The 21,103-nt window shown below is 37.5% G+C and overlaps 1 protein-coding gene across 2 annotated transcripts in view; it reads right to left on the minus strand.

Moving 5' to 3' along the window:
- The window catches only part of c22h15orf41 (chromosome 22 C15orf41 homolog), a 54,980-nt gene extending 34,122 nt beyond the window's left edge, over nucleotides 1-20,858 (minus strand). For both annotated transcript variants that reach the window (XM_011490240.3, XM_011490238.3), the window contains exons 1-6: nucleotides 20,552-20,858; nucleotides 20,202-20,302; nucleotides 8,565-8,610; nucleotides 7,445-7,509; nucleotides 6,592-6,652; nucleotides 3,353-3,425 (exon numbers count right to left, since the gene is read on the minus strand). In XM_011490240.3, coding sequence (XP_011488542.1) covers nucleotides 3,353-3,425; nucleotides 6,592-6,652; nucleotides 7,445-7,509; nucleotides 8,565-8,610; nucleotides 20,202-20,302 — 346 coding nt within the window. In that variant the 5' untranslated portion in view covers nucleotides 20,552-20,858. The remainder of the gene's footprint in view (nucleotides 1-3,352; nucleotides 3,426-6,591; nucleotides 6,653-7,444; nucleotides 7,510-8,564; nucleotides 8,611-20,201; nucleotides 20,303-20,551) is intronic.
- Between the last annotated feature and the right edge of the window lie 245 nt (nucleotides 20,859-21,103).

The raw sequence follows: 21,103 nt of genomic DNA on the forward strand, positions 1-21,103 counted from the left end.
GGAGAGAGGCTTCTCGGGTCAGGCCATTAGACTGTGGCAGAGTCAGACTGGAGCTCCTTTGCTGAAAAGAAGTAATTAGTATACTTGTCAAGTGAAGTGCCACGGTGCTGCTTACCTCCCTCGCACCCACCCCTTGCATACATAGATACACGTATAGATCCACACGTGGGCAGTAACACTTGAGCGTACTTATTCCCCCCATTCTTGCTAATGAAGAGCTCTTGCTCCCATTATTTGAAAAAAAAGGCTGCACATATATATATAAAAAAGAGTGGAGAAGTGCAAGAGAAAACAGAAGGGCACTTGAAGACTAGAGAGGAGGAGCATGAAGAGCTAGAGTGGATACTGAGATATTTTGTCTGGATAGAGCATGATACAATATTTAATTATCATCACGCTTTATCTGCAAAGAACTAAAGCGATTATGAATTCTGTCAAGAAGTTAGAGGATCAGAGCGGACACTAACGTTCTCACAGTGTTAAAAATCGAACACGGGACATTTATAACCTTGCGTACATGGCTTCTGTAAAGGAATGTGACAATAAATCTTAAAGCCAGTCGAATCACATAGTCACAAAACATGGAGTAGCAATCTAATCTGGAACCGGGCCTTGGGAAAATGGAAAAGGTCAAATAGCTAGCAAAATTGCCTCCTCAGAAAAGTATGTCTAAATCTAGAGGCATATCAACTCCTGTCAAAGGAGGAATAGAAAGAACGATGAGGAGATAGCAGAAGGGGCATAAGAAAGAGCACGAGCTCCCCCGATTTGTCTGCTGGTGGCTTCTGAAAGGTATCTAATAACAGAATTGGAATGTCAGACAACTTTACTGTTTGATAGCATGTCCAGAACAAAACAATCAAATTTGCATACGGAATGCAAAGTATTTTTTTAGGATGTATACCATACTGCCCAATTTTAACAGCTTTTTTTTTGCTAGTGCTCAAATAAATAACCATAATAAACTTTTTTATCCAACATTTGTAGTAATTTCAACAAATATAAATGTCTTTCTGTTTTTTTTTTATTTTTATTTTGGACATTTAATAATTTCACAAGGTTTTTTTTGTGTAATTTAACAAAATACAACAGAACTCCTTAGTAACTTATAATAATTAAGCTTTTAGTTTTTATTTTCAAAAACTAATTTAATAAAACAACAAACTGAAAGGTTTTGATTAACAAATGTTATAAATTTCCTTTTCCTTGTTTTTACTTGATTTTATGCATTTGTTTGCAAAGAACTTTAGAAATATTTTAATACAAAAGAAAAAATAATATATTGATGTTTAAATTTACTTAGTTAAAATCGAATAGTTCCAAAACCTGGACTTATAAAACACATAACTCATATAAATAACTACCATATGAGAGACACTTTCCTATATTTTTTCCTCTTTTTTTTGTAGTCGTATTTAGTTTTGGGTTTTAAGGGGAAACCCACAGTTAAAAAAGTGACATAAAAAGGGCAGTGGAAATAAAAATGGCAGATGTGATTAAACATCTATGTTTAAAAAGTACTTATAACAAATTCTAACCTAATTTTGTGCATACTGTTTATTCAGAAAAAGAAAATATCAGGATATAAAAAGGACTTTCAATATAAAAAAATCTTATGATTTCTTGTTTGTCTTCTGGTGTGCTGTTTTCTGTTAAGCTCAATTATGTCAATCGTTTATGAATGTTTACAATACACCAAATGATAATTTATTTTAATTAAGTTAACTGCTTAAACATTAATATTGGACAAAAAATAAATACTTAAACTAAAATGCGTTTCTCCAGAAATATGTAAAACACAAGTTTCATCTACAGTGGCCCAGTTTCGTCCAATTCCCTCGTATACTGTCTGGTTTCATAAAATAATGATGATTATGGATATTGAGTTCATATTCAATAACAGATCAAACTGATCTAAAAGTATTGATTAATTTACAAGCAGGCATTCTTTCCTCGTGTTTCATAATGGCTGTCTCCAATACCTGCGCTGAATCAAGGTCGGCAGGTTGGCGATGCTGTCGTCATTCTGAGGTGTGGTGGGACGAGGCGTGGGGGTGGGGTGGGGGGTGTAACAACCAACAGGCAAAGCAAAACAAGAACGGTGCAAAAAACAATTTAAAACTATGTATTGATCTGAAGCTGGTGATTGAACATTTATTCTTCAGTCCCAGAGGCCCTATTCATGTGTCTACTCAATGTGAGTACAACTCACACACAGACACACTTGGAGGTTAAAAAAAAAGGAAGAAAGGTAATGTTACTCATCCAGTCTGAGAAATACCCCTGTTACAAAAAAAACAATGGTACTTTCCAGTAAGTGCTTCTTATCTGAACCTACAAACAAACACAGAACTAACCAGTTTGCTAATCACCAGCAAAGATCTTTGTTGCCGTCTGATGGTGAAAACACAACACGGATGCCCTATATAAACACTCAGACATAACCATCTGATCACAAGTCACATGGGAGCTAAGTTATATGTAAAGGCCATTTGGGTCAAGGTAAGATTGCAAGAAAGCTATTCTGGAACAGCTAAATGAAGGAACCACCTGTAAAGGTTTCACCTTGTGGATTTCCAGCAACTTATTGGATGTAGATTATTGCGTTTCTGACACGTGTCCTTTGCCTGATTTGAATCTATATTTTCAACAGAGTCACGACTGTAACCTTTCTTTTTAGCTTGTAAATGTGCATAGTCACCAGCATACTCAAGTTAAACAATCATTGCAGAAGATTAATCTGCTTCAACTCTTTTCTGAACAATAACTAAGCATGTTATCACTGTAGAAAACAGGGTGCAGGCAGCATGCTTTGAGGCTTTCCTCGATGTTTTACAAGCCTCTGAGTCTAGTATTTTGACAGGCAGTGGATAACAGTAAATCTAAAACAATCAGATCCTTGACTTTGACAAATGGTTATTCTGTGGTGAAGTTAAACATGGCACACATCCACATAACCTCTTTCTCGATTTAATCTAAAGCACAGATTTTTGTCATTATGTGAATTACTCCTAAAATACTGAATATTGCAAAAGAAAAAAAAAGAAGGATCTCAAATCCAGTCTTTGCAGGACACTGTAGGTCCCAGACTGACAGGAAAGAGGAAGAAAATACATTTTCACAGAAACAAACATACGAAAAAAAACAAATTATTAATAATATTCGAACGTTGACTGGGGGTTGGTTATTCTTGGATTTTCCGATTATATGCTGCAGGTACTTGAAACTTATGTTTCTTATTAACGAAAGGAGAACTTTGAAACACAGAAGATAGACATCAGTCTGGACTAACCGAAAAAAAAAAGAAAAAAACAAGATTACACAAATAATTAAAATGAGGAATTTTACATACGCATTTCACCGTTCATGTCCTGAAGAAATCTGTCCAGGACAAGCCGAGCCATCAGAGCAGGAGACAGATCCACCTTAAAGACAAAACAAAAACCTGCATCGGCATGACTCAAAACATGAAATGATGTCTTCTCAGAATTCCTTTCACTTAAATACATGCGTGTGGAGGAACCGCTACTCTTAATGAATGCTCAATTTACAAACCTTCATATTTATTCCCCTGACTTCATCTGGAGGCAGAGTGGGATCTTTTAAATAGGCTAAGAATTTTAGTGCTAAAACTGTACTAATAGTTTAGCTGATGTCACAATCACAATAAGTTGACAATCCTTATGATCTTAAACCATAATATTACAATTTCCAACCTTGACCCTAGCTTGTGACAATCCCTGTTTCAGTTAGTTATTTGAAAGCCATGCTTGCAATAACCTTTCCCACAGGACCAAGAAATCCAGTATTTCACAGCCCAGCTATAACGGTGAATCGCCTTCCTTTCTGTCAAACAGAAATCTCCAGTCTCTCATCTTGTAAGAAACAGCAGCTCATGCTATGCCCAGACAAAAGGCAATGGAGAGCTTTAATCATAGCATGATCACCAAGGCAAAACAGCAGCAAACAACAGGACACGCCTTGGGGACTGTGGGGAAGATGCCTCTGATAGGAAAGATGCTACCTATGGCTGCAGTTTGCTTTGAACACAAAAACACCTGAAGAGGGGAGCTGTGTTTTCGGTTCGAGAGAAGAAAGGAGCCATGACAAGTCAGGGAGCACTAATGATTGATGCTAAAGGTGCCTGCTGACCAAACTATTGTAAGGACGTTGCAGGTTCCTCCATTTTAAACCATATAAGCAATTCAAGTTTGAAAAAATAGGACAAAAGTAGCTTGGATTAAGAATAAAATATGCAAAAGTGTGCTAAACTTTTTTACATGACTGGATTTTTTTCTGTATAATAATACCGTAGTAGTAATAATATGCGAGGAAATATAAGATTATTGGTGTTTAAAGTCCCACTCTGAACATCCTTTGAGTGATTTCAAAAGTGCTCCCAGTGGTCTTTTAATTGTGATTATGCTAATTTTAGGAAAAAAAAAAAAAAAAAACTGTCATTTTCTAGGACATGGTTTCTGCAGTTGTTGAGTTGTGGTGGGTCATCTGGGTAGGTCCCTCCTCCAAGCAGGAGCCCCCATTCCATTTGTTTGTTCCTGATTCACAACAATTTGAATAAAGAAATCCTCAAAAGGGCAATTTTGAGGTAAATTTTCTTCATAACTGTCTTTCATCACCAGAAAAACGCCACAAGAAGATGGTAAAAACATGATTATCATCAGAGTGGGTCTTTAAATTCTCCACAAAAAAACATCTCTGCATTTAAACACTGGTTGAAGAGCACCACCCTTTAAACATCCTACTAAAAACAATCTGTGAGAAGAAAAATGTTTTATTCTTGCCAGCACAAGTGGGACCAAAACTGGATTTGTTCTTTTTAGCTTAGAACAAAGTGTTTCATCTTCAACAGGATTTCTCCACATTAAATAAAAACAATAGGAGTTTCCAAACAATGTCTTCTTAATTTAAGTCGTATTTGTTTAAATTTTCTTTTTCCATCAATGAATCAGTTTGTAAAACAAACCTTGCATGTCTATAACGAATAAGGGATGGAATAAATATCAAATACCACTTTTCTTTTTAAAGTGATGGTGCTAGTTTCTTGTTTCCCCATCTCCTAACTCTTACAGTATTTTTTTCTATCCTATATTTCCTCTGTCTCCTTACTGGTCTGCCCCCCATTCATCCTTTTGGATAACAAGAGAGCATCAGATTTCCAGTGACCTGCATCAGAACTGACACATGAAAAATGGCAACATTAGCAGCGAGGCTCAGTCTGTATAAGTACCGCCTGATTAGTTCAGGTGTCTGCATCTGCTTAATTTTCATATTAATCATGAGTCCACGTCGATTCTAAAGTCAGGCAGCAGCACTTCACACCAAGACTGGAAGCTGTGAATCCCTGCTGTAAAAATATGGTTGTCTTGTGCTGAAAAGCTAAAATGCACAGTTCCACGGCATCCGTTTTCAATGGTTTTCAACTGAGCAGCTCAGAGGCAAAAAATATCCATAAATATTTTTCATCGTTATTGATTTTCATCTGTTGATAATATATTGTCACTAAGATTTGGAGCCACATCAATCAGCACTCTGGGAGTCCATAAATGGTGGATTTAAATGCTAAGTAGATTATTAAAATGGCAGTTTAGGGGTTCATAGACAGAAATCATTGTGTTAAATGTAATCCTTTTATGGGAAAAAGTCAATCAATTACATAAGGAATGAATAGTAGAGGTTAGCCTTATGTTTATAACTGAAGCATGATAATTCAGATTTTAAGCTCATCTTTGAATCAACACTAATGAAGCTAATTAACATTTTAAAAAGTATACCCCTATTAATAACAAAGCACAACAACAAAATAAGTGTTTGATTGTATACATGAATAAATAAAATAGTAGAGCTGATTTAACTAAAATTATTATGTGATCTCTGAAATATGCATTACATTATGGCAGTATTTTATTCACAATTTATTGTAATACTATATTGTTAAATAAAAAATAAGACAATTGAACCTTAGAAGTAAAACAAATACAGCATCAATGGAAAGTGACTTTATATTTGTGTAAGAAATTATATAAAAAATTAGTTTAAACAAATCCTAATAGTAAATTCTAAGAAAAAAATCTATTTTGTTTTCCTCTTTCTTAATAGTGTTATTTCTGTATTAATTATAACTTTCATGCAGATTTACTTGGCTCACATTCCCAAAACAGAGTCCTTCTCTAACCTCCTAAAGTAAATAAGTGGCAAAAGGACAAGGAGAGGAATTAACCGATGACCCTGTCCTCACCTGTCCACGGATTGTGACAACTCTGCCTGAAGTGCAATTTTGAAAATGACATAATAAAACAGAAAAGGTATTTACACATCTGCCTAATAGAGCTTGGGGCTAATTACATTAAATAATTGGTAAAAGAGTGGGCCATTTGACCAATTTTGATAATGATTAACAGGCAAGAGAGAAAACTTTAAAGTCAAAGCAAACTCATATATTTGTTGAAAGAGCATCGCCCACCTTTTGAATAGAAAAAGATGTTTTTGGAATATGGATGTTTAAGTATGACCTTCCTTTGTCAAAGGTTAAAAAAAAGAAACAAAAGACGTTCATAAAGATTGTGATGTTACCTCATTGGCCATCTCCAGCAGGACAGGAGCGGTGGGACGTGCCTTTGCTTCATTCAGATACCTTCATAGAACAGATAAAAACATGAGTGGACTTTTAAAAGAAAAGAAAAGGATAAAAACAGCCCACAAAGGCAGACAGAAGGGTAGAGGGGGCTAGACCAGGCTAGCCTAGACATGCTAATGCCCCTGATGACTCTGCTCTGGGTGGCATATGGCAGACTGAGTGTGGTTAAAACAGCACTGCTTGGAGGGCTTCAAATTTCCCTGAAACCAGACAAGCATATGATAGTTTGTTAACCCCCACTGCTCAGAAAAATGTTTTTTGTTCCCTTCCCCAGTTAATTTTTTTTTTAAGTCTTTGCCAGATTGTCTCAGGTTTGCTATTTTTTGTGGCTTAGAAGAACATTAAACTAACCTTTATTCCCCCAGAACAATGACCCAACAAGATAAATAACAGCAAAAAAATGGTCTCTTTTTATGGCCTTCTTTTTCATTTTTATTTCAAAAATGTTCCCTGAATTACATATGAACATTATAGGAATGGAATGTAAATACCCTGTGTCTGTTATTTATTTTTGAGTTCCAAGTTTGACATGGAAAACAGAGCTTTGGCTTAGCAGGTGCAAGTGGAGGTCTGGAAAGAATCCTGAGGGGAGGGATTTCTTTGGGGGAAATTATAACTGTCATGGTGGCCTACTTTCTGTCATGCTTCTTTGGCAAGACTTCCCTGGTCAAAGAGTGGACACGGAGAAGGTGATGTAAAAGAGTGGGAGCCATTAAGGGAAAACAAACAAATCGCAAAAAGGTTACAATAGAGACTCAAATTAAAAACAAATGCTAAATAAAATGGTACCTTTGGTAGTGACCTTCAATGACATCTGCTGCATGATGTCTTGATATTGTTCTTTTAGTTCGTTTCTATAAAAAAGAAAAACATGTATTCATTTAGATAGAAAACAAGAAATAAATAATTTTAGAGATAAATTCTAAACATAAAAAACTAAAAAGATTTGTCCTAGTAGCAAAATGATATATAGTGGAGAAACTTTTTAAATGCATGCAAAAGTTGATGTTTCTGTAAAACAGCTTTTTATAGCTGCAATGAATGTTTCAAGTCCCGACCTCTTAATAAAATGCACTCTTCTCTATTCCACTCTCTATTCTTGAAGAACAAGAGATTCTGGGCTCCCTGTAATGTAATTTAAACAAGTATGCTGGGGGTCATGGTGTCCCAAGGAAATACTGTTCGAATGTAGCTTCACCCCCCTCACTCAAACCTTACATTCATTTCCCCCCTTTTTCGATCAAGGAGTAACATTATTGGACACACGTCCCGCCATTTCCATACAATTCAATTGCCATCCTTGCAGAGAGGCAAGAGGACAGAGGATAATAGAGGAAGAGCATTGGTTAAAAACAACTTATTTAAAAACTACTACACACATAAAATGTAATTCCACAGAGACGGCCAGTGTGACTGACACCTGTCAGTGGGATGATAAATGACTCCATTTCTGCCGGTGCTGCCTTCTGCCACTGGCGGCAGAGGCCATTTATCATCATCCGCTGTCAGCCGTGGAAAGCAGCAGTGACAGTGCGAGTCAGCAAACATTTAGCGCACGCAGCCGCACTACACGGGGAAATTATTATTGTCAGAATAATAATGGTTTAGCATAATTTATTACAGGTCCACCAAATAAGCAGGGGCTAGATGTTATTAGACAGATGGATGGGAAGGCTTGGCAGACATCCACTGAGGCTCAGGCAGGCAAAAGACCTCAACATGAATGTGAGGAGGAGGAAGAGACGGAGGTGGAGGGGGTGAAATAAATGGGGGTGTGGGATGGTGGTGGTGGGGGGGGGGGTCCTCCAAACCAATCAGAAAGCTGGCAGTTCAATTACAAAGAAATAAAGGGACATTCATCATTCAATTAGGCACCTGTCAGGGCTCACAAAGGAAGAAAACTTCTAACCTGGTACTCCAGGGAGAAGATGCTCAGAAGGGTGGACTGCGAGTGACTGGAACAAATAAAAGAAGGACAAAGTTAATTACCAGAGTGCACTGCACAGAGACAAAGGGAGAGGGGAGCTTCAAAGCTGGGGCCAGCTGCCCTGTAATCTAAAAGAACAAGAAAACAAGTGTGGCAAAGTTGTTCCAGATGAACACCTCTGACAAAGCATTCCTGCCAAGATGACGTGGGGGACAAAGAAAGGGAAGGTTGTGTGTGGTATGAGACTTGAGTAATGTATAGCTTTGTTCCCTCTTCTAGTCATAGCTGAAACTCCTTTAGTGTGGTTATTATGCTACACTAAAGGAAACCACATACGGTTAAAATACTCCATCGTGGCCAATCAAGACAAAGGAGAGCTGGAGAGAAATTACCAAAACAAATCCAAGTAGATGACTGAGTTCATATGGAGTACATGAGGACGCCCGTAGTCCAGATTCAGTTATTGCAGAACTGATGACAATCTTGGACTTTTTTGTTGGAGATGTCCAGATCCAATCACATGGTAGGAAATCGGGTTGATCACGTATTTTCAGACTCGATCAAAATTGTATGTTGCATCCCCAACAGGGATCAAAGGTTTAGTACTCTCATTATTATGATTAGCACTATTTATTTTAAGATTATTATATCATGAGCGGATCACAACATTTTATTGCTGTAAAACACAGCACGATACAGCACTATTTGAGCAGAAGACACACAAAAGCAGTTTGGTTTTTGACTTCCGGGCTCAATAACTCTTTAATAAATATTAAAAACTTACAGCTGGTATTGGCTTGTCTTCTCGCAAACAACGAACTACAAAGCATTTTAAAAGAAACTGACGCAGATTTTATTCTTAATGACAATTAAAAGGAGAGATGGCAATAAGATGGGTGCTAACCATCCACAAAGTGCAAGCTCCAGGAAAAATTGATCCAAATAAAAAAGAATAGAAAAAATCTAAAATGTTTTAAAAGAAACCAGACTGAATAAATGGATCGATGATGTAAGCAAGTCATAGATATTTATCATCATTCTCATGCTACAACAACAATTTGGGAGAAAGTCCTTCCTTATTTTTTAAGAATTTTCATTAAGATATGGATCACATTATATCAAAAATTTTAATATCTCTGTTTTCAAAATCGAATTATTCTATACAGCGTTTTTGTAACTTGATTGCCATAGCAATACAAATCATGGTTCTTTCTTTTCTTTATCTCTTATCAATGAAGGTGTGCGAATCTTTTAGGAATCTCTTTTCATTGCGAGTGATTGGCCTTAAAAATCTAAACCCTCTCTGTAAAAAGCTGCGATTCACAGTTCAATGGGTTGCCATCAGCAACATTCACCTTTAGCTCAAGTCAATGTCAAACACCTGGCAGAGACCAACCTGGAAAACAGGCGAGGCCGTCTGGGAATTGCAGGCCCAGAAATATCCATTCCCAATCCCCACAACATCTTCTTACTTTCCTCTGATGTTTAAATGTACTAAATAAATAGCCAAATAATAGGAATACAAATATGAGCATAATTTAATATAAATGCTGGAAAACTATTATTTTTTTAAGATATTTCACAAGCCTTTTAAATGTACATATAAATATTTCAAACCTGAGGCTCCAATCTGCAAAAATAGGGTAAACATTTATTTTAGGTTTTGAAGATTTGAACCCAAATCGACAGCAAAACTAAAAAAGATAAGAATTTCTTTTGTGACATTTTATCAGTAGTTATTACATTTGTTCAATGGTTTTGGCCAGTAATGTTATTTAAAGACATGTAACCTATTTTCTTAAAAGAAAGGGATATTTTGACATTTTGGATATAATTTTTTATTTTTTTATGGTTCAAATGTTAACAGTTAAATATCAGAAGCACAGAATGAGTTTTAAAATAAAGTTTAGGGTTGAAAGGATAGCAGCAATTAGGCAGATAATTAAATGGTCAACTGTGAGCACAAAAAAGAAAATTCTTACACACTTCAACCTTCCACCTGAGGATTTCTGAAACATTATAGCTTTATTGTTGGCATGGGACCATGAAGACTCCCCAGTTAAAACAGACATCTGTTAGTTTTTAAATGGATTACTCTCTAAAATGAGCATAATTACTATTTAATTGCTAAATTTAAACTGTTTAACTGTTTAAATGGACATAAACTGCTCTTAATATCTATGAAAACATACCTGTTCTAAATTCACTAAGAACTTTTGGGACTTGTGTTTTAATTTCTAAACTCCATCATAGTCTGTAGCAAATGTAGCAAACATGAAAAAATATTTAGAGAGCAACATGAAGCGATAACTGCAGTTAGCGCAAAAAAAAAGGAAAATAAAGCTCAGACTTTTTACATTTTGTGCGTAAAAAATCCGTTTTTAAAGTTACTGGGCTTTGACAATAAATCATGGCAGGTTTTATACACAACGTGCATTTACTGCGAAAACATTTTCATTTTATGCTAAAACTCACCTCATTTAATAAAATATTTACCGTATGTTTGTGGAGATATAATCCATTATTCTGCTCCATTTATATTTTTTCGTAGTGTAAAGCAATACAAGAGCTCATGGCTTTTCTTTTTTAATTTAAAACTGTAAAGTTTGTCTCCTGATCCTTTTGTTCCATCTCGGGGTCACGGAGCCTATCCCGGCCAGTTGCGGGTGAAAGAAGGGGACACCCTGGACAGGTCGCCAGACCACAATCACACACCCACGCACAATCCCACCTATGGACAATTTAAAGTAACCAATTAACCTATGTTTTTGGATGGTGGGAGGAAGCCGGAGTCCCTGGAGAAAACGGGGAGAACTTGCAAACTCCACACAGAAAGGTCCCCCATTGGTGTTCTGTTTCAGGTCCCCCAGCTGGGACTTGAACCACAGCCTTCTTGCTGTGGCGTGGTGCACAATGGCGCTAACCACTGCGCCACCGTGCACTTTAAAATTGTAAAGTGACAAAGGCAACGGATACAACATATTAAAGAGAAAAAATAAAAAAAAATGCAATAAATGACTTTTTTTCAATGACAAAAATACATGATTTTCTTTAAAAAATATATCAATAAAGTTATGAGTTTATTAAAACAAAAGTTATTGTAAACATGCTTAGAAAATAAATATCTTAGCAGTCAGGGGCTTCAGAAAATCTTAAATGAATGAAGCTTAAATTGTATGTATTTCTACGTTTCAAAAAAACTTTGACACCACATTGATTCAAAAGTCTATGACACAGACAACCTCACTTTGACTTAAGGCACAAAAATCTTCTCTCGTGAAAATAATTTCAAACATGGGGAAACAGACGGCTGGGTGACAGAGGAGCGGTTTGGGAATCATTCACTCCCAACCTAATTACCCGTCCTTACAACATAAGACGCAACATTAATATGCACTGGCACCCAAAATAGTGAAACAGTAGATTAAATTAAAAACAATTAGAGACTTTCACTTTGTCACCGAGCTGGTATGGCTGTCTGGTCAGTGCTTCAGGCTCTATTAAGCTAGGATGTCCACGGCTGAATTTGACAAATTCTGCAGTGTACAACTGCCTTTCGGTGCAATGTTGGTCATTTATAGCATTTTTAAAAAAAATAGAACAGGAAGTGCAGAAAGGAGGCGGAAAAAAAGGCAATGAAAATGAAAAGCCTTGAAAATCCCATCAGCCTAATTAATAGGAGATGAGGGAAATTCAGGCCATCAATTATATTCACAATCTTCCTATTTACAAATAATTAATTATAAACAATAGCTGTAATTTGGGTAATGAAAGCCACCTGGCTAATGGCATTGGTATCATATGCTGTGACAGTACTTAGCATTTGGTGGATCAGCATGCAGGGAGCATTGCATGGTGCAGCTCTTCAGGGCATGGAGCTGGCTAATTGAAGCACTGCAGATATTTTTCTGGGGGCGAAGAAGGAAACAAATCAGAATGCAATGATATAGATTAGGAAAAAAAAAGGTGTTCTCTTTTAAAAAGTAGGAAAAAGATAAAAAATAAGTTCAGATTTGATATTTAACTGCAACCCAGCAGACCCTTTACTGGCGTAAATGTGAGTTTAAGATTTATGAAAAGCTAGGATTTATAAAAATCTTGAATTTCAACCAACTAACTTTGTATTTTTCTCTCTGCGGATCAATATTTTTGTAAAATGGAAAAACAGCTCAATGCAGACTATAAGGCTGCATATGCAAATGCTCCTAATTACACATGCTGACAGGCAAAATGCTGGCATCTGCTTCTCAGCTAAGCTTACCGTCATCAGCAGCAAAATAAACATGTAGGAAAAATCTTTATGTGTTAATGTATAAGTGTAATATATTTTGACAAGAAACAAACAGGGATCCCAGCAAGTCAAAAAGCTCCAAGCAAATACTTGCGCACTGATTAGACATGTTTACACTTCAAAGTCTTATTCTAGGAAAAAAAAATGCTAAAGCCAGTTTGATACAAAATCAAGATATCTTTTATCATGATAAATGTGGAGGTAAACAGATTTTCAGTTTTAGAAAAAGTCTCATAATATATTTTTAAAAAAAAAACAGAAATGGGATATAGACATACATTCCAAAGTATTCCCTTATAGCCCCCATCGCTTTTCTGCAGAAGGCCATGAAAGCCTATAGGCCTGTGGGGGCCTATGGACAGAATAGCTTTAACAGAGACACAACAGGGCATCTCTACCAGGACAGTCGTAACAGCCAAAAATCTGACCCTTACACAGCTCCTCCACTGACTTTATTACAATCTTTAAAATTTGTGTCTGCTGAGATGCCTGAGATGTCAGCAATGTTAACCACTGGCGGCAAAAAGACCAAAACAGTGTCTACCATCAGCACCATAATTGTGATATTACCTAAAAGAAAGCGGGGGACTGTCTCAAATTTTTCTGAAGCAAAACACATTAAAACTATTAGGTTGCCACTGTTACAGTATAATTACTGTCTCCTGCAACCTCTCAAGGAAAAATTAAAATGAGCTCCACATTATCCATCAAGTGGCGAGTGTTCTCTGGTCTGGCAAAGAAACACATTACACTGACCAATTGCCTACTCCCCCCCCCCCCGGCATAGCTTGGGAGCTTGTACCATCCTGGGCAATTTGTTTCATTCTCCTCCTGCAATTGATCCCACTATGCAAAGGGACCCCAGGCAAGACAGTTAGCTATAGCTGTCCAATTCAACACACTGAACTCTTACAAGAAATGCCATAGATGTTTAAAATGTGTCTTTACTGTGACTCCAACACTAGAGGACTTATTCAGTTTTACGCTTACTGACTATAAATACCTACTGTGTACTCAAGTTTTTTTTTATATTTCAAGGTTTTGTCTAATTTCTTTGTAAGGGATATATTTTTATTTTTATTTTATTTTTTTTACAAAGAGAAGGAAACAAATGTTTTATTGGCCCATATGGCCAAAACATTTTTTTAAATTTTGTTGGACAGCATTCACAATATGAAAAGGAAGTAGTTAGTCTAGAGCTTCCTAAACAAGTAATTGATTGCATCTATTATTCATGAACTCCTTAGCCTGACATGAAGTTGTAAAGTCAGCACAGCTTCTCCTCTTCTTGCAGCTCTCCCCTCTGCTTACACTTCATTCATCCCTTCACCCTTCCAATACTCATCTAACCACATAAAGCTGTGGAATTAGTTTGCCAGCTTCTCAGTCTTCAAGGGTTGTACCCCTAAGCCCCAACTGCCAGTTTGCGTTTGGGTCAATGTGGGCAGCCAGAAGTGTGGGGCTGTGCACTGGAAGCCGTTGTGGCTGCCCCCACAGGCTCTGCACTTGATCAGTCTCTGTGTAATGTCATTGCCACTTCCAGCCTACAAAATGGCTTTGGTATTCTACCAGTCCAAAACTGCAAAAGGACTGATCTGATGAACGTGCATTTTTACACATTAAGCCAAGAAGAAATCCAAATGTTTGCTTAATTTTTCGAGAGCCATTGTGATAAAACTCCCCCTAAGATTATGAAATGGTATGTTTACACATTTTTGAATTTTAGAAGAAATGAAATTGAAAATGACTTAAAGCAATATATAAATGCATCCAAGAAAACAATGACCTTACAAAAAAAACTGAAAATTACAGTGAGATTACAAAAACTAACTAACTTTGACAACAAAACCACTAAATACAGAGCTTGCCAGTTAAACACATCTAGTGTTTTTCATATCCAAAAGTTTATTCATTTTGTGAACAAAGAGGTGTAAACTATAGCCACTATTAATAATCAATGAGAGGGTCCCTTTGCTTTACACAGAGAGTACATATTACCATCAAAACAGTTTCTCTAGCCAAGAAATCACCATATCAATGACACATGCCACAACCACCGGGGCCCGGCGCTTTCCTTCCAAAGATCACACCAGATAAACCCCAAATAACAGAGAAATTAACAAATACTTGACATTTGCTCAACATCCATTATTCTGACACTTCTTCAGAATTTCAAAAGGCTGAACGCATGCTTAATCAACATTCATATTCCCAAAGCACGCTCCAACACCATATTGCAGCCCGCCTCACTGCTGATGAAAACGGCACATTAGGGCCCGATTCAAAAAACATTCAGAGACTCCTCACAAGGGAGTTTTGTGTGTGTGTGTGTGTGTGTGTACACAAACGGGAGGGATGCTTCACACTTTACTGTTTAAGCTCTCTCAAAAACAAAGCATCTGCCTTTTTTTTTTAACTCATCTTCCTACTTCCATGACAGTGAGGGCAGTACTGAGAGAACTGAATTGCAGTCTAAAGTGGGGAGGGCTAAGTCATTACATCCAAATTCATTCATAATACGGCACAGAAGGACTCTCAAAATCCCTCCCTCTTCATCCTACCCTCCTTGCATCGTCTCTCTCTGGGGACAAATGCAAGAAGGACCGGGGTCCCCTCTAGACACAAGGGAAGTCGAGCACAGCCTCAGAGAGCAGCCCATCATTTCCAATTCTAATACATTGCAGAAGAAAGGCCTGATGGGACTGATTTCACTTTTTTCTTAACCCCAACACCCCCACTCCCCCTTTTTTAGTTAGCTTTCTACAGTCCAGATACTAGACAGGACACCCGAACTGGCTATGAGGAGGGCAAGACAGATAGGGCAAGAATGGGGGTTGATATTTGCATGTCCCACCATTGTGAGTGGGGGTAAAAAGTGACAGCACCGTGTCCAATTCTTTTCCCCCAGAGCAGCTCGGCCCCGGCAAGAGAGGCCAGGCTGACAGATGACTCCCAACATCTGTGTTATGCAGCCGTTACAGATGAGGGACTCCACATTGCCATCACTCTCTTTCTGTCTGTCTATAGGACACTCCTTCTCTCCTCCCACTAGCCTTTTCATGGCACGACCAAAAGACTGACAGACCGTGCGTGGAAATTACCCTGAAATGGTCTATAACAATCATCTTGTTCAAAGTTCAGATTTTCTTCCCTCTGAGTCTCCAATCAAAAGCAATGACTGTGAAATGATTTTGAACTTAATACAACACTCAGAGACCTTAACTTATGGGTTATTCATATTTATTTAAATCCCAATGCATAATTTGAGCTATTGAGTTACTTAATTTTAAGGTTTAGAACTGTGCTTCAGCATATAATAAGCCCCAAATCACATGCGTAAATATTTTTCAATGATTTAGTTAAGGTCAAACTGGCCAAAAAACTTTTTTAACTAGCAGGGAAAACAATTATGTTTGAAAAAATTATACATCAGTAATAATTTACAGCCAAAATCTGTACCATGAATAAATGTACATTTAAACTTTGTATTAAATGGGTTTATCTGTATTTAGTGTGTAATAATAAATTCTATCACAACTTTTTTTGTCATTTAATTTTATTTTCTTATATATTATTGCACATAGCCATCTGCTAAATTCTCATAATGCTACTTTAATATTTATTTTGTTCCATCAACCAAAGTCAATTTGCCTTTGTCACTTTCTAATAACTCATTAAAAATGCTCCAGATGCAGAGCAAAAGTAATAATTAGGACAACACTAGGGGTTTTATCCCTATTAATACCAGGACAGCATCAACTCATAGTTGGTTTATTACAGTAAGTAGAACTTTAAATTAGTCAAACAATCTACAGACAGCTAAACATTATTTTGTACACTAGACATTCACTGGAAAGCGGAATTACATAGTAGCCAAATCCTCTCTGCTCTGTCTCCCCAGCTACAATAACCAAACAATTTTTTGCCCATCATTTCATTGCATGCTTGTCCACAACAAACTGCCAATCCCCCCCTATCTGCCCCTCCCTGCCAGCCTTTGCGTGGCCAATATTTACGCAGTGGCTAGGCTCCCACACGGTCCGAGGGGACAGGAGGGGTGTGGGGTGGGGGTGGCTGACTGCTGTGCCTGAGCGCATGCTAAGAGATGATGGATGGCCTAGTCGATATGTTATGTCTTAAGAGCCTGATTTCCTGCCAGTCCAATCACTAACCCTCCAGAGCCCAGCTCAGCTGATTGGACAACCAGAATAATTTTGCAGGCTGTGAAAACACTGCTGCCGTGCCTGTCTGTCAGGCTCAGTGACGAGACTCAGGGATTTTAAAGAGCAAGGGCCTCCCCAAGATTGGTTATGGGGAATGAAATAATAACAATAACCAGCAAGACTAAACAAAGAGGCAAGCACTTCGGGGGGCAGGAGAGAGATTGTGAAAAATTATTGGAATGACAACTGCCCAACATTTTCGCAAATCAAAAATACTACTCAAAAAAGGGGATAGTTATCTCCTCCCGTTTGGGTTTTGAAACTACATTAAAAAAAAAAGGAAAAAGGAAAAAGTTTCCAAACCAAATAAAACAAAAGATTCTGTATCAGAAGCTCTTAAAAAAATATGATATATTCTATAAACTGCTGAAAAAGAGAACAAAGACACAATGAAGCTGCACTCCATTCCCTTTAGGGAAACAAGAGATTCTTCCAGATTGGTGATTAGGGAACACTGAACGTAGGAATCTCCAAATACATGCGACTTTGTAAGTGACCTCGATGGGATCAGTCGTTGTGTCCTTCTGGCCTTGGGGGATTACACACATGTAACATTCAATAAAGTGAGGGCCTTCAGTGTCAAGGAGAAAGGCAAACACAACCATTAACCTCTCTTTTCGATTTTTTGGTGCACAGGTGCTGTACGGCAAAATAGAATGTAATGCCAATACAGGAACCTCCATAAAAAATTATTATTTAGTGGAGTTTAAAATAGATTGTCTTTGACTCTAAAAGCATGACAAATACCTATTTTAATCTTAATGCAATTTATGCACACCTTTTCAATTGATAAGTATAAAAAAAGTATGCGTTTCATACTATTAGTTTAACAAAGTTTTATACTATTAGCTAAAAAAGGTACCAGTTTCTTAGCTTTTCCCTCTAACCCCAGAGATGTCAACAGCAACACGTAAATAACACATTCTTTACATTGTCTGAATGTTTTAATGTATTTGTAACTAACTGTGGCTGCCTCTTGGCCAGGACTCCCTTGCAAAAGAGGTTTGTAATCTCAATGGGAATATCCTGGTTAAATACAGGTCAATAAGTAAATAAAAACGATAACGTGAATCACATGATTCTGACGCAGAGAGAAGGAACTTTGCATATCAGCTTTGCACATTATGAACATAAAGTGTTGCATAGCAGTATGCAGTCGCTTTTCTCCGCAACAGAATCAGCTGATTTATGTTAACTGTGTAACCAATTCACTACCCGTACTGTACAGTGTTGCATATCAGCCAAAAAAGCTGCTTTTCTCCGCTCACAATCCACTGGAATTACGTTAATTATGTGAACGGTTTATGAGTAACAGTAGTCAAAAGAAACTAAACACTCGAACTAAGGGTGTTTTCAGACTGGACACATTTGGTCCGCTCTAAGTGAACCAGAGTTCGTTTCCCCTGATAATCCGGAACAAATGTTCAGTCTGAATACACCGAAGCGGACCCTGGTCCGGTACCAGGAACCCCATTCTGACCCATCTTTCGAGGTGGTCTCGGTTTGCTGTGATGGCACTTGGTTGTTTTCACACTATAGTAAAATAACTGTGCCTCAATACAAATGGTGTTTATTTAGAATCAATTTATTACCTTTTGTAAAGATTTTATAATGGTATAATTCGATAATAACTAACAGATTGATCTGGTTGGATTGTAGAGATATAAATCAATTCATTGATTAGGTCGATTGATTGTTACACCCCTAGTATTGAATATAAAGTACATTGTCTCAACTTTATGCAGACTACTTAAATATAAATAATATTGAAGAGCACTGTGCACATAGTTGGCAAATAAGTGGTTTAACGTCAGAAATATGTGGTAGAATTTCACAGATATACCTGAGATACTGGGCTGCACGGTGGAGGAGTGGTTAACGCTCTTGCCTCAAAGCAAGAAGGCCCTGGTTTAAGTCCTGGCTGGGGGGACGTGAAACAGAATCACCAATGGGGGACCTTTCTGTGTGGAGTTTGCATGTTCTCCCCATACATGCATGGGTTTTCTCCGGGGACTTCGACTTCCTCCCACCATCCAAAATCATGCTTCATAGGTTCATTAGAATGCAGTTTTTGAAATGGTAGAATAATCTAAACTGTCCCTAGGTGTGAATGCGAGTGTGAATTTGTGTATGATTGTGGCCCTGCGACAGACTGGCGACATGTCCAGGGTGTCCTCTGCCTGCGCTCATGAGTGGAAGGCTCCGGCAGCCCCGTGACCCCGAAAGGGGAAAAAATGGGTTTAGAAAATGAATGAATACCTAAGATATCTATTGGAGAATAAGCCACTTTATTAATCTACACATGAAAAGCTCAATGATTGTTTTAAATGTTAGCTCTGGCTTTGAAACACAAATAATTGCAATTCATTTTACCTACAGGTTGATAAATGGGGTTTAAGGTGACTCACAGAACAGCAGCAAGTTCCACTAAAATTATACCTCTAGTTTGTGGATGTTGAGCAAAAGTGGCGTTCTGAAGCCCAGTAGAACAGTACCCAGTAGAACAGTAGTCCCAAACCTTTTTGCACCACTGGCTGATTTAATCCTTTAAATCCAGAGATGTCTGTGGTGACACCTAAATAACACGTTAGTTGGCATACCATATTTTCTGCACTATAAATGCACTTAAAGACTTTTATATTTTTCCAAAAAACAACAAAGTGCACCCTGCCTGACTACATACTGGTTGTGCTTTCTGGTGTCGAAGTGACTTTGACAGGTACACGATACTCAGTGAAAAATTTTATTGTGAATAGCCAAACGCAGCTAAAGTGTTTTAGTGGTACGAGTCCATTTTTATTATTGTATTATTTTGCTTTTTTAAGTAAACATGAAAACCAGAATTAATGGCAATTGATTATTTGATTGATTAATGGTATAGTGTTTCATAAGGTTCAGCCCCCTACTGTTATTCCACATGAGAATAATAAAAACTAAACATTATACCACACTGACAGATTATAATGGTTGGATAAATCTATTCATTGATTAATCATTACAGCCCTGGTTTTTACTCAATTTACATCTGCATTTTTACTTTAAGCCTCAGTTTATTTTGAAGAAGGAGGCTGATATATTAAAGGTATTTCAGTCTGTACCACTTACTTAGGAAATCTGTCCTTCAGCATCTTCATACATTGTCGTGTAGGTCTCAGTTGTTCAGTCGACCTCACAATGTCTCTATATTCAGCTCGGGACAGTCTCATCTGCATTTTGAACAAAGAGAAAGAATTCAGACATTTGTCATTGCAGCAAATGTTAGACTTAAAGACAAAATTACTGATGTGATAGCTAAAAGATGCCCTGCTAACCAGAACTATCTTTAGCATACGACTAAAACGATGCAAAAACGTACGTTATGCACATATTCTCTCATGTATGTAGGAGAAAATAACATATTTCCTGAAATAAAGCTCTAAAATGACAGAGAAAAAAACAGCAAACTGCTTGTTTACCTTCAATTCGTGCTGCTTTAGTGTAGCTTCGGTAGATACTTCCCGCTAGGAAGTTGAAGGGCCAGAGCCTGTGGTATTGACGCTCTGATTGGTCCACAACACCCACGAGGTCAGTATTCTAGTAGGCGATTGGCCAGTCGAATTCAGGAGGGCGTTGTCAACCTAAAACGTGTTGCAGGCTGCTACCAGTGTTGACATCCAGCTGGATTCTCATCTTCTGCCTTCGATGTGTAAGTCATGTGACACGTTAGGTGTTTTCCTGAACAAACGTGCATTTACTTTTAGACAGCGCTCGTTTGTTTGAGGGGCAAGCTGTGGAGAAACGCACGCGTTCAGCAAGAAAAAAAAAGAGGTGGTTTGATGTGTGTGACTGTCAAACTCAAAGGCTTTAACTCAAATGTAATCATATATTGCATAAAATCCTCGTGCATTGAGGATGTTTGGAGCTGTAACATCTAATGAATACAGTTTTCTGTGGTGCTGTACCGATTCATGATTTAAATATATTAAAGCAATAGTAAAAACAAAAAAAACATGTTTACACTTCAAATT

The sequence above is a fragment of the Oryzias latipes genome, chromosome 22 (assembly GCF_002234675.1).
Source record: "Oryzias latipes chromosome 22, ASM223467v1".
NCBI lineage: Eukaryota > Metazoa > Chordata > Actinopteri > Beloniformes > Adrianichthyidae > Oryzias > Oryzias latipes.